General features: G+C 44.6%; 1 protein-coding gene across 1 annotated transcript in view; it reads right to left on the bottom strand.

Moving 5' to 3' along the window:
- The window catches only part of IRSp53 (Insulin receptor substrate 53 kDa), an 84,740-nt gene extending 73,585 nt beyond the window's left edge, over positions 1-11,155 (bottom strand). Inside the window, exon 1 of the mRNA XM_089595884.1 lies at positions 10,988-11,155. Coding sequence (XP_089452010.1) covers positions 10,988-11,032 — 45 coding nt within the window. The 5' untranslated portion in view covers positions 11,033-11,155. The remainder of the gene's footprint in view (positions 1-10,987) is intronic.
- Between the last annotated feature and the right edge of the window lie 3,913 nt (positions 11,156-15,068).

Raw genomic sequence — 15,068 nt, forward strand, 5'->3', positions numbered from 1 at the left:
CGCACCGCCGAGAGAGGCTTCCCCGAATGTACCTGTACCCTGCACTCGCATACGTTTTGTACGACAACTGCGGCGCATTTTCTCTCCCCTCGTCGGCCGGATAATGGGCAGGTAGATGCCTATCGGCGCGAAAGCGCGACCGAGGCTTCCTCTTGGTTGGGTATATACACACGCGCGCGCATGTCGATTATTCCGTTTGTACATGCACGCAGAGCATATATATATATATAATTTTAATGAATTATCATCCGTGTACGTATAATATGGGTGTATATGCTCGATGCGTTGCCTCCTCGTTATCGCTGGTTTTTCATTGTCGTATAGGTGCACACGGAAGCAATCGTTTTAAACGTACATGACAGTACTCCGCGTGTTTATGCTAACGAGCCGAGAGTAAAAGCTTCCTTACTTCGCGCGTGGAGAGATGATAACGTTACCGATCTTTTCCCAGCGATAACGAATCAAGGGCACACCCGTAAGATTTTTTTCTTTTCCGCTTGCATTATTACATACATTTTCGACCAAAGTAACAAGAGACGAGGTAATGCGCGATATCCACCTGAGCTTTCGAGTTGTGCATGGTGTCTCCTCGTATGCATTTATTATTCAATAGGTTTCTGAAAGCAGAGGCGCCTCCTAAAACGATTTTTGCCATGAATTTTCATTGCTGCTGATGTGCGTTGCCTGTGATGCAAAAGGCAAACAAAAAAAAAAAAAAAAAAAAAAAAAAAGTATTATTAGCAAGCTGTTTGCGCACAAAGGGACAAACAATGTGTCGTTTTTAGGCTGCCGTTTTCTCTCTCCAAGACGTCCCTCTTTTTTCTCTCTGGCTCTCGATCGATAGGCTGCCAATGTCTAGCACTTCACAGCCCCCGGCAGATTAGCTGATTCCTACCCTCGGCAATTTTCGCTCGTTTCTCTCGCTGGTGATTTTCCGGATTGTCGAGCGCTAGCGAACCACTTGCGATGAAATTGGCTTTCCACGAGGCGAAGAAAAAGAATGAGAAGTAATCAACGATCGGCGTCGTTTTGACTTCGAGAGGCTCGTTGACAAGGTTACCATCCGGAAATTCATTGGTACACGACGATTTCTCACGCCCCGTATACCTATATACCCCGCGTATTACAATTTGATATGTATCGCGTTTCGGATCGATGGGGTTTTCCCCGTCGTTATATGTCACTTGACGCTGCCAAGTAATTTGTAAATTGAACTCCGATCGTCTCGACATTTATTCGATCGATGTGGTAAAACGTGACAATATACCCCCGTACATTGAACACCACAGTCCTTACAGAGACAATAAACGGGAGCTTGAAGCATTTGTTTCAGCCTTTGTCTCCGTAAAATCAGCTTACCTCGAGCACATAATATATGTACACAAGCTCTTGTTCGTTTGCTGCTGTTGGCAAAGACGTTTTGAGTTACGTTTTGCGCAGAGTGGAAATACGTTCTGTGTACAGCGTCTGTTGAAAAATCGCGTAAACAAGTTTTTCACACCTCGCAGCGACAAAGTTATTCGCTTTCGCGCAAAATCGCGGGGTCGACGAACTTTTCCACAACTCTAGGATCCTTGTGTGCGTATTTTCTAGTGCACACGGCCCAACTTTTTTTGGTTTTCAATTTCAAAGTACACCCAAGTTTTCTCGTTACACCTTATTACTTACAGAAAGCACCACGTGTTTCAGTTTTTCCGTTTTTGACGGCTCCCACCGATAACCAAGTAAATACACGACACTGTATGGTCACACAAACGAGTTTCAAACAGCTTCTCAACCTGTATTCAAATGTACATAATACATACTTACTCACGCAGCTTCCTGCACAGCACGACGGTAAAAAATATATGTTCAAAGAGATACTCATCTATGGGGATTCCGCTTTGGTAAGTATTGATTCTTGTAATGGTATACAGTTGGTACACAACTATAGTGTGTGATCACTTGCGCATACATTTTTTGGCCCCCCGACTCTCCCGAGTACGCTAATTCGCGCGTGTAAGTGGCCACTTGGATTTGAATAAGGCGCGAGAAATCGCCTTTACGTGGGTATAAACGTGCACGGGAATATATATGTGTGCCGTTGCATAATTTAGGCAAATTGAGTTGCGGCCTGTGGGTCGGACTTTGCATTTGAACGAAGGACTCGTTGTGACGCCGTCTCGTTTTTTTGCCACCGGTCTTTTTTTTCCTTGGATGGAATAAAATTGAATTTTGGTGTATATCGAACGGATCAATCTTGTAAAAGAATCGGTAAACCGGGAAAAACGTAAATTGAAGCAACAATGGTTCGCTATTTTCAATCTTTTACGGGGTCGTGAAATCGCCGTGAACCAAGTTCCATAAAACAGAGGATAAAATCCTCCTTCGGAAAATTTCAAATTGATAAAGCCGCGAGGACTCGCTGCAGCAGCCACTTTGGCAGTAAACTTTCATTATTCAATAATTCACTGGGCCTCTAATGAGATCCATTTCAGAGCCACTAAAACAGGCCATTAACGGCTACACGGAAAATAACGGATAGCCCGCGAGGAGAAAACGTTAAAAAAAAAAAAAAAAAAAAAAACGAAAGATGAATAACGCCTGGGAGAAAAATGACGTGTCGCCCGTATAATTCGCTCTGGCATCGCCCTTCGAAAAATTACGAGGATATATATACATATAAATCCCCTTCCCTCCTTCGCTTTTGCACTAGAGGACGCGCTTTTATCATACATCCCATCCCCCGAGTTACGTCTCGTTTTTCTCGCACGGCCGAACCTATACGCACAATATAACCCGCTCCCCCCGTTAGGTACGCGGCCCGGCCACGGGATCAGCGAGGTAGAAAACGAGCTCGATATTTTTCCTCGAAAGGCGCGTCCTTTTCCCACCTTCCCTCTCCATGGGCTGCCGTACAACCGGAATACGTATGCCCGCTCGCGAAATCAATCGTCGATATGCTGCAACTGCTTGTTTTTTTTTTTTTTTTTTTTTTTTTGCTCCTTCAAGTCTCGAGGATGGTATGGGCGTCTCCCATTTTTTGTGATGAAAAATAGTCGGCTTTACCTCTTGGCTCGTGTAATATTGTTTGGCCGACCGTCTGGTGGCACTGACAAGGAAATAGTTGAGTTATTTCCACTGGTGACTCACGTTAAATACACCAACAGAGCTCTGCAATCCCTTCACTTGCCTAAAGAAACTTGTATGGTGTTGGATCGACATCGTTTAAACTTGGGGGGATTTAATGTTCCAGTTGGCTCATCCTTGAACTACTAAAAATTTCGTTACAACGCGATGAAACTTGTAGAGAAGCTGTGATAAGAAGTCAATTTTTTAAAATTTACAAAATATTTGTTGTCACAATTTTAAATGGTGTATTTTACATTAACTATCATATTAAAATTTTTTTTTTCTTTATTACTAGAGAAATAATACCAGCTCCGAAGGCGTACGAAAATCTGGATACTTGAGTTATTGATAACTACAAACACAAAGTATAATCTGCACCCACTTGAATTGAATGGTAAAAAAAAAACTTTACCTGTGTACATTATGTAAGGGCTCATACGTAACTACGTGAATAAAAAATAAAAAAAAAGTTAAATAAATACACAGAGGATTATTTGCTAATAATCCACACGTTCACAAATATTTACATGCAGGAATTCGAGGAATATCGATGAGTACAGTTGTGCACGTACCAAAAAGAAACATGATGTAACATTTTTATTTCCTCGACCCAAAGTTAAAATAAAAAAAAAATTATTTACTCATGAAATTATATTTCGCTCAAGGCAATGGGATATCACACTTTATTTTAGCAAAAAATCGCAAATGGTCCTTTTTTGACGTTCAGGCAAAATTGTTGACTTTGGATGGATATGCCATCGGCATATACAACCAGTCGGTGTATTTGTTTATTTTTACCTCCGAAGCTTTTTTTCATTTCCAACGATCGAGTGTCGATACCCTCGATACGTATTTTTTTCATCCTCTATTCTGCACAGCATAGCCGTATATATTATGACATACGAGTGGTGTTTTCGCAACGTGTTTCCATCGACAGCTCAGGCGTACGGAGATAATCCGGAAAAATATTTGATACCACCCGCATAAACAGAGAGCCTTTTTCTGATGCTTCGTTCTCGACACCCATCGTATATATATATCGGTTCAACCAACTAACAATAACTCACAAAGTCTCTTTTTTTCCCCAAGACCATAAAAGCATCTGGATTCTTTGTACCAGCAATGAAAAAGAAAAAAAAAAAAAAAAAGATCGACCAGTTGGACTCAAATATCAAACATTACATGACCGTGATGCACACACGCGGTCTCTTTGCTCCACTGACAAACTGCAAACAGTAAACAAACGTTGAGCAAGAGCAGCTCGAAAAACCGATCCTGCGACGCAACGTTTCACGTATCATCAGCCAAACCGCAACGCGTAAAACTTTCCCGACTATACAGAGGTCCGAGAAAACGACCTCTCCGTTCGTTGCATCGATCCCCCCCCCTACCCCCTTCCCTCGCGTATAACCATATAAAAGTCTTTTTTTTTTTTTCATCCTCAATCCAAGCGCTCGATACTTCCAGCCACTGATTTTCAGCCAAAAATCGAGTAACGGCAGTTTGCGCATCCGCTCCCCCCCGCAAGAAGAGGGGGGCTATTGCGGGGGCGCCGAGTTGCCGAGCTCGATGTATATTTCTCCGGAATATCGAGAGCCGCTGCAGATGAGCGCTTCTGCATTACCATGGACACTGCCAGGGTTCCCACGTCTTTATATATGTATATGTATGCGAGACACGCCACCCCTTGCCCTTCCATCTCGGGGGAAATAAGCTTGTGATTGGAGTACAGCCAATGTCTAAGACGGACACTGTTTGCCGGTGTCCCAGTATCTGCTGCTTCCAAGCTCGGTGGTATATAAGAGGGCCCGTTGTCGTTTCGAATGCAAAGTGTCAGTCTCGTCGATGAGCGGGAAAACACGTGATGGCCGGTGCTTGTAATTCATTGTTGTATCGAAATGCGATTTTCCGCGATGGGTCTCGTTATCGCCTTGAAATACGGTCACGTCTGATATGATTTTTTTTTTCTTTGTAGAATCGCAGACAAGACGTGGCTATATTCTCACCCGTCCTCCATTCACGATCGTATTACCCAACTCTTTTCGTACATTCTCACCGTCAAGAACAAAAAACCAACACGATCCTCGACAAACCGGTCCTGTCGATTCATCCCGACCATTCATTCACCGGCCAAAGTGTACCGCTACAAAAGCCACCGCAGCCCTGAAACTCTCCCGTCAAATTCCGTCCACACGGTATCTACGCGAGCCCAACCAAACGAGGAAAAAAAAAAAAGTCACACCGTATCCCAGATCGAATGATCATCACGTATATAGGTGGCTACTAAATTCACCGTCACCGACAGCGTCCCTGGAACCCAAGACGAAATTCACGGATACGCGACTCAAACGCAAGGCCATCCGGTCGGGTTAACGTACCGATCTCCAACCGATACGCTGTAATGTCAGCTGTTCCGGTACGTTTGCAAGTAGCGCAATTTACAAGCAACGCAAGTTCTTTTGTATACACGTCCAGGACAAAGGGAAGGAATCTGTACAAAGTGTGACGTGCCACACGTTCGCGCCGATGGTAATTGCGCCGTATGGAGAAAGGATCAGAGGGATAGAGAGCTAAGAGGATGGGTGCACGTGGATGATGGAAGTAGCCAATTAGAAACCTGGAAGAGAGGGATGGGAAGGTAGTTTGCACGCTGCATCGGTACAACTTACCGAGCTAAGCTTCAGTACTACACGGAACCCAAACACCCTTGCGTAGACGAGCTCTCGAGGATAAACGGATTTAGGGGGAGTCTGTTTAACCTTCGATCCACCCATAGCTTCGTACACCAGGGTTGGTAAGTGCACGTACATGTATGTAGCCATAGCCGCACTTGCATGCGCGCGTGTCATAATATTCATGAACGCAGTGACAAAAAAAAAAGACGAGATCGTTAATGGTTTCCACGAGACAAGGCCGATTTATACGGAAGACTCTCGTAACTCTTTCGGATTCTCCTTTGGGTATAACGGTATACGCGCGTACCTCGTGTCTCTTGTAAAACCGTGCGCCGATGGGTGCGTGCAGTGATTATGGAAAATACCGACTAGTAGTAATAATAATGATAAATAATTAATGTTAATGAAGAGCCTCGTCGGACGGGTTGTCGCTCGAAACAGTTACGCGATCGATTGTAAATGAGCGTGCGAACGCGCGTGTATACCTATACTTTGAAAGATGAAAAAAAAAAAAAAAGAAACAATTTTGTTTATGTGTACGGTACATACGCGCTGAAACGGTATAGGTGTACACCTGTATACTTTAATGATGATAATTACGCATCTGTTGCTATACCAGATGCGAGAAGATCGTCAAAAGGAAACCGATTGGGAACAACGACGACAGTCCGGCGCTTCTCGCTTCATCGGGTTTTTTCAATACCCCCGAGGATCGAGCGACTAGAGGCAATTTTCGCGCCTCGACAACGCGTCCGAAGAAAACAACGACAAATCGAAGCCGATCGCTCGTTAACTCCGTACCGATAAGTATGCCACTCTTCCGCGTTTTTTCATTCGCTCCCTCGATCCCGAGGCACGCCAATTACCTACACACACCTGTACGGAGTACAAGGGGACCCTCTCATTGCCGCGGCCAATGACCCCCTGGTCCTGCATGCGCACACATATTTGCAGCCTCGCGTCGAATATTTCCACATCGACGTCCTCTTAACGACCTTCCGGCGCGCAGTTGCGTGTATTATACGTACGCGAGGCCCACTGCCAAGGCTGCTTCTTCTCCCCGAGCGCACATCGCGAGATTCGACCGGGACGAGAAACCGGATCCCGCGCCCGGGTGCACGTGCTTATATACATGTATACGGAGAGACGGGCAAAAAGAAAGATAAAAAAAATTCACGATAGAGCCGATTCCCTCGTTTATATTTTCCCTCGCTCCTCCTGGCTGGTGTCCAAAACTCGTCATTCGACCCCCCCCCCCATGCTCTTTTGTTGTTCTTTTCTCGCTCTTGTTCACGGTGGCGATTTTCCTCCCCCCCCCCCTAATACACTTTAGCGAGTTTCTCAAGATGCGCTTCTCGCTTTTCCTTCTTTCCTCCCCCTGGAAATGGCCCCTGGAAAATGTGATATGGCCCCGATGGAGCACGAGGGCTTTCAGAACTATTTTGGCGCGTTCGTCGGTTCTTCTTTTTTTTTTTTTTTTTTTTTTTTTACCTCTGTGATGATATTTGAATTTCATTAGAAGAAGCTCGGCGGGATTCTTTTAAAGCAAGAATTATCGGCCTTGTTTGCATATTTTTGCGAAAGACGCGTGAGTTTCTTTAAAAATAAAAACCCTATCCATTCATACGAGCCAACTGGGAGTTTATTACAAGTTTAGCGTCGACAATAACACGTTTGGAATTTTTATTTCTCCATCGGCATACTTGCATATTTTTATGAACTAAGCGTTGGAGATGTATTTTTTTTTTTTTTTTTTTTTTTTTTCTCACAATTCGTGTAACTAACTGTTACGTATATTTTACACGGGAGTATCTTTTGTATAGGAAAGGTGAAAAATGGCTCATTGTTGAGTCACTCCGCTCGTGTCCACGATATTTTTTACGATGCAACTATTAAAATGCAATAACTTGGCTGCGTCGCCAACTAAACCAAATGTACTCATGCAATTAAGGTTCCAGATGAGAGAAACTGCACACAGTCAAAGTGGGCGGGGTGGACTTTCTTGTCATTTAAAACGTGGTTTTGTTAAAAAAAAGCATACGCACTAAAGTGAAAATTGGAATGTAGTGTAATATGAAGTGAAACAAAAAAAAAAAAAAAAAAAAAAACAATTTCTTTCCAAATGAAATCTCACTTGCATCGCAAAAGCACGAAAAACGCGAAGAAACAAAAGAGAGACCAGCGTCATGGTGTATATACGTACAAATGGAGGATCTATCTACACCATAGCGCGCTCAAAATGATCGACAGCGCGGCGTACATGCTTGTTCACCGCGGCATGGAAAAACACGTGTAGACGCACTCTTTGCCCTTCCGCGCCGATGATTGACGGATCAATGCAAGAGGCGCTCGTCAACAAAATATATACATATGCTTTGGCCTTTCACTCGGAGGTATGGATTTTGCTGAGCAATACATCTGAATCGCGCGCACCATTGTGCAACGAAGGAACCTCTCTCGGCTGCGTTTTCACATAATATATATATTATATACTCACCTGTACACTCCACAATACATATTTTCACACGTAGGCATACCGAGATATTTTATTACGAAAATTAGTGTTAAAAGATGCACGGCGGGTTTCGAAAGCTCAAATATATTCTGCATACAATTTTTTCTCAAACAAACGTTGCGCAATGGTGTGTGCAACAAGCCCTTCTCTGGCTATTACACTAGCCACTGTCTCTCTCTGTGCAGGAGTTACATTTCCCAAATGGGAGAGTGTAGGGGTTGATATACACACTTGCACCCCGCAACTGTATCATAAACACAGAGACGCTGGCACGGTTGGTAACGCCTACGCTGTTGCGTAGGAGGCAAAGTGGGGTTACTCTATGTATTATGTACATGTAGGGATGGGATATTAATCGACCTCCGATTCCTCGGCTTGGGTGCACGCGTGTGCAGGGGAGCTAGACAGACAGTAGTAATAATGCATGGACCGGTAGGAGCGCGTCGCTGATACGGTCCACCGTCATTGAGCTATGGTAGGGTGGGTGCGGTACCTTGGCTGGTCGGTATGCATATGGACAGACTCGGACTCAGTGTTGATGTCTACAGGGAATGCTGGCTATTTTTACTTTTTTTTTTTTTCATTGAACTTCATTGGATGATTAAGGTATTACATCGAGAATCGGAGAAACTTTTATAATTTGTTGTACATTATACGCGCCACCGGTGGATTGGTCTTAATGTGAACAACCCAATCGATCCGTAGTTTTTCTGAAAGCTCGTATGGTTCCGGAGCTCGAGTGAAGTAAGCTCGGGTTATCAGGTGTACATCAGTGATTATAAATGGGTCTTCAAGGATGGGGTTGAAAGTCGTAGTTGTGAGTCTCTGTGAGGTTTGAAAAAAGCTGCAAGCTCAGTTTATTAACTCTTTGGAGCTTTGGATTCTTTCATCCGCAGGTCGTACAAGTTGTATACAAACGAAAGCTCGAAAAAAAAGCTCAGGATTTCCTCCTTCGTTTATCGTTGTCCTGGCCAGTCCCATCTGTTATCTTTCCAGTGCCCTTCCCTGTACACCCTTTTTTTCCCTCCAAGAGTTGCAGAGAGACAAATGGAGCCCCCTCGCCACACCCCTCTAGCTGTCACTTTCACCTCGGCAGCAACAAAAACCGGACGATTAAACGTCCAGTCGAAAATTATCCAAGCTCCGCTGTGTATCCCTTTACTTGGAAAAATAAAAGGGGGGAAGCATGTACACCGTAGAAAATGTACCGAAAGACGATAATCCATTTTTGCGTCGCGAGGACATTATATACGTACACGCCTCATTGTACGCGACGTATACGCATGCATATAGGTACACACGATGCTCCTCTATATCCCTCAGCAATGCAAGTTCGGAAGCTCTCGGCTCGTACATGCGATGCATGCGGAGGATAGATGTGTTTGCGCACCTATATAATATATACACACACACCGGCTCGAGGGATAATTTTCCGAGACGACACCTAATTATCGGGAAATTCTGCGGCCGTGCCCTATACCCTCAATCTACATGTACATATACGTACATCACCGTCCTGCATACTTTACGCGCACGGATATACGTACACCCATGGCCCAGAGCGACTATATTTATACTCTTGTCGCTCTTTATTATTGTAAAAACACTTTTTGCAAAATTTCATAACCACACCCAACACGCGTGTTTTCACGCATTTAAGATCCTCGTGGCGCTCGTGTCCATATCTTTTATCGCTCCAAAATCTAATAAACCGCGTCTGTTGCGAAGTTGCTCCGGAGCACGCGTCTCCGCTACCTGGCGCAGCAAGTTTTTATTGCCCGCTCGGCTTAATTTCGCTCCCAACCCCCTCTTACCCCGTGCGTATTATAAGTATACGCCTTGTTTGTTTGTATATGATGATGGAGTTTCGTGTACTTTGAGGGCCCAACCGTATGCGATCGGTTATTAAAAACAAGCGCGCGGATGATAGTAAATACAGCACCCGGTCCCTCTCTCGAGTCGCCCTCCACTAGATACAGTCCTTAAGGAGGCAGGCTCTCTTGTCTCGCGAGCACTCGTCTCCGGCTTTCTTCCTTGTGGCCTTGTTCGATTTGCCTTCCTCCGTCCTCCTTCGCTTTGCGCAACCGTCATAAGCTGCTCAGGTATACGTGCATATATACATATACAACCGTAGAACCGGAGGATAAGTTGTTCCATCCCGAGGAGCAACTCCTCGAAAGTGGCGACGGAAAGGGGTCTCGGGGACAGGATTATCATTATAGTACGCTCGAAGAGATCGGCACACGGTACATATACAGATACTCCGATTTCGCGGATTACGCGCGTCGCCGATTACCGCGAGCCACAAAGCGAGACAAAAAAAAACAGGTATATCTCTGTGTCTCTGCTCGGAAGGTGCTCTGGGCGTAGTTTCTTTGAGAGCTGCTCTCCGTGGGGGCACTGCGTCAAAGGAGCAGTTCCGTGGTATTATTAAGTAGCAGCGAACATACGCGCCCGGATACACCGTTACGAGCCTCGGCACGATAATATAGCCACGCAGAGTGGGGGTGGTTTTTTCGTCGATTTGTTACAGATTGGTCCATCTTTTTCTTCTTCTTCTTCTCTTTTCAATTTATATATACATTGGCGTCAAACTCTATGTATATACTCAACTGGACCACATATAAATCAATCCATATACCGTGGTCATTTAAAAAGTATAATACGTGCAAACGCGTATATGTACCTTGTAGATGTCGTCGACGAGTTTGGTCAGCTCCTCGGTCTCCATGGCCGGACACCAGAAGGCCAGCGGCCTAGTCTCACCGTCGGTTGCAATCCCTCGGCTGGTGGCCCACTGAACTCGGATAATCGTCAGACTCGGCTCACGAGAAGCTCATGTTCGGCCGGCCGAGTTTCTCGCGCTGGAACCCTGGAACAATGGAAATGCGCGTGATTTTTTAACTCATGGTCGATTAAAGATGTATGGAGACCGGTGGTTTCCTACGGAGGCGGGGATTGGGGTTTAAAGAGCTGCAGTATAGATGCACGAAGGAGAGATTGGGAGCGCGTGCCCATTTGTGTGTATAACATTGTCGTGGGGCACGGATAGCCAACGAGGTGTGATGTATTTAACGCGTTGTGCACAGTGACTCAAACTGATCAAAAGAAAATGGAGGCTGTTACGCGCCAGTGGTTGAAATATGATCTCCGAGTGTTATCTTGGCGTTGAGATTCCTGCACGACTTTGCACCGCACGAGCTCTTTAAAATAGAGCTACGAGCTGTCGTTTTATTTCATGGCTTTTTTTTAGTGAACGTGTTTACTGTGAGGTAATTCTTGGCAAAAGTGATACACGGATCTTGTTTTTCCCTCGTGTCGAGGGCCACTGGTTGTTTTCGTTTATTGATTTTTTCCACATTTTAAATTCGCACAGAAATACCACAATAAGCAGAAATAACTTTATGACCAATCCACGGTGTGCTCCAATTAAAAAGTAACTCAACGCACTGCGAGAAAAAGCAACCCCCTCCTGTCTCGTCCCCATCCCCAAATCGAGCAAACAGTCTCGACCCTGTACAAACAGACATCGGGCTGTGAAAACAAGTAAAATTGCAAAAATCACAGCTCCAGCCTTACCCCTTGCGGCAGTTCATCATCATCACAATACAACTGTGTGAAAGCAGAGCTCGGGATACAAAAGATATCGTTGCGGGAGGGCGTCTTGGGCTGCGCCACACCTGACCGAGAAAATTCTGATCGCCTCCTCTCGCTCTCTCCTTCAATGCTATAGGTATATAAAAGTGATCACGATCGAGAGGCAAGTGGTTGTATATATAGACGTAGGTACTTTCATTTCGCAAGGACAGAGCAAGGAGTCAGTCGGTACAGGAAAATCAGGGGTGGGGGGGAGGGGTCCAATGAACCTGCCTCTTGTGTACTTATAGCTACCATCGTGCGCGATTACGTGTGTATAAAGTGCACCTACAGCGCGCCCGAGAGGGCTTTCGATGTAGGCCAATTGGCGCTTGAGATTTATATGGGTATAATATACATGTGACGTGTGGTGTTCTGTATCTATATATGTATATACGTGCAGGGCAAGAGAGGAGGTAATGACCGGCCGTCGCCTTTTGCTTTTTCGAGAGGAAAGTCATCGGCCCCAACTATACGAGTAATTGAGCTTTGAAGAGGCCTCGGGTATTGTTTATTACTCGAGGTATGGATAGAGGTTTTTTGGATTTTAACCGTTGCCCACCCAAAATATAATCATACCGAGTTTTTCTTTTCTTTTTTTTTTTTTTTTTTTTAATTAACGATACGACACTGTAGGATCGAAATAAGAATATCCATCCAAGCACAACATTCAACACGATAAAAATATTGAGCATTTATCGATCTAATTAGATGCGTAGAATTCGAGATAAAACATTGGATGAAAAAATCGTTTGATTACAGCTGGAATGCGTGGAGCTTCGTTCTTTACATCGATTCGAGTTATAAATTATAAGTCGATGGGAATTCCGATGGTGGTCGTTCGGATGCCTCGCTGAAGCGGGAAAAACTTCCGCGTCCCCGATCTCCCGTGTGGAAAAATCGGCAACAATGGTAAGTACCTACCGATCCTCTGATAAACGCATTCCTCGGTGAGTTACAGGAATCCCATTCTCCCGGTACAAGTGTATCAATAACAGTGGCTCGTCGAGTTTTTTTTTTTTTTTTTTTTTCTTCTTCAAGAAGGTCATTCCCCTTTTAATTCGATCGAGCTTGTCAGCGGGACCCCAAAAGTCATAATCAAGTTTCACTGTTGCTTTCTCACTCGAGTGCCACCTAATGCATGCTCAACGAACTCGTGACTCCCACAAACGGAGAGGACGAAAAACAAAATCAAAGTCCCGATCCTTGCGAGGGAAAGCCGTGATTGGAAATTCGGGGGAAAAACGCTCACGCGAGTATAGGATAAACGGCTCGTTAGAGCTGGAAACCCCCATAGTTGCACCACCCATACGTGTCTTTTATGTTTCTTTTCCTCCCATACGCGGCATAGCGTGCAGGTATACATACGTCCAATTGAGCGAGTTCTCGTTAATTAGAGCCTCCATATATACCTACTTGCGTAGAGAGAGAAAATCCGCGCGCGTGCACGTCAATTATTCGATCGTGTGTTTATTAAAAATGAATCACAGCTTATCGGCACCGATTCGTGAGCTCAGAGAAAATATATACGCACTGGAACACCACTTGAGTCCATGGACGGCTTTTGTGCACCTTGTACTTTCTTACCGCGCCGATCTAAAATTAAATCGAAAGTATCGAGGGGTATACTGGATCTCTGTTGTCAAAAAATACATGTACGTGCACAAACTACTTTACGTTTGAATTAATGTATAAACGTATCTCTTTATCTACGCTTGAGCCGTTACATTTTTTTTGAGAATCATATATCTGCATACAAAATTACGGTTTTTCGTCCGATTATCAAACGTGAAGGTGAGTTATTGTTGTTATGTGTATATGTACAGTAGATAAGGAATAAATATTTAAAAAATAGTGAAATACACGATTTGATTATCCCCGTGAAAGTGCATTTTTCCTCAGTACATATAGCAAGACATACACACGCAGCTTCCTAACTTTGACAAAGCCCCCCCGAAACGCCACCGGTTCGCCGAGCATCAATTCTAATTGCGTCGAAAATACCCCCGTCCCCATCATCCCCGATACAATACGACTCCCACAAGTCTCATTCCAGGTTGGCGAAACGCGCCCGAAACAAGCACCATACACCCACGCGTATATATACGCATGTAAGCCCGAAATCAAAAGGCCACACGCCTGAAAAGGGCGGGCTTTTTGACAAGCGACTTCGCCCTCCTCCTCCTCCTACTTTTCTGTATACATAAAATCGATTCGCCTTAATGGACCCCCTGCTCTCTCATCGTTGCGCGCGGCGTAAAGCCCCAACCCCCACGGATGTAAACGGAGATGATATCGCGTGCTCCTTGCAATCCTTTCCGCGCTTTTACTCTTTCCGTTCTCTATTGGACCCAAAGATCCTTCTTTTCTCGAGCCCAAGGTGCACTGTGACGCTCGTCCAGTCTCGGGTGTGAAACTCGTGTCAAGAAGGACGACTTGGTCATTGGAGGGTTGTAGGGGGGGGGGGGGGGTGCTTACTCGTTGTTTCAAAGTAACGAGGTACAGCTGAAAAATGTAGCTATACAGCACAAGCATCCACGAGTATCGTAGCTTTCCTTTACGTAAACGCTCACAAGTTATGATCAATTGTACATGCAATGGTCTCCGAAAACCACGTGGAAAAGCCGCGCAAAGTTATCAAACCAATTACGCATACCCGGGGTATACAACGTAATGATACATAGCCATCACAGCGAACCGAGCGCTGTAAAACTAAAACACATTTCAAACATCTAAGTGTTTCCAATTATCATCATACACAACTCTCGACTCCACGCGCACACTGTATGTAGACACCGCATCCATCAACCCCCAAACCATACATTATATGTACAATACACAATTCAAAACTTGCAAACAATACCAACAATTCGACACAAGCGCGATATATATATATATATATATGTATGGTGTAGGTATTATCCCCATTTACTCGCGACTTAACGAAGCGCGCATCGCTCTCTCCTCGGATTAAATGGTGTATTCGCTATATATGTACGTGTATACAGCAACATCGTTATTAACCAGTTCTGCACCTAGCACTGCAATTTAAATTGCTCGGGGCTCAAAAAAATTCACGCCCAGGCGCTCAACTGTATATATATATATATATATCTTATACATGCATGTGT

This window comes from Copidosoma floridanum, unplaced genomic scaffold (genome assembly GCF_036245765.1).
Source record: "Copidosoma floridanum isolate Cflo_tuat_1 unplaced genomic scaffold, Cflo_Japanese_pri ptg000029l, whole genome shotgun sequence".
In the NCBI taxonomy this organism is placed as follows: domain Eukaryota; kingdom Metazoa; phylum Arthropoda; class Insecta; order Hymenoptera; family Encyrtidae; genus Copidosoma; species Copidosoma floridanum.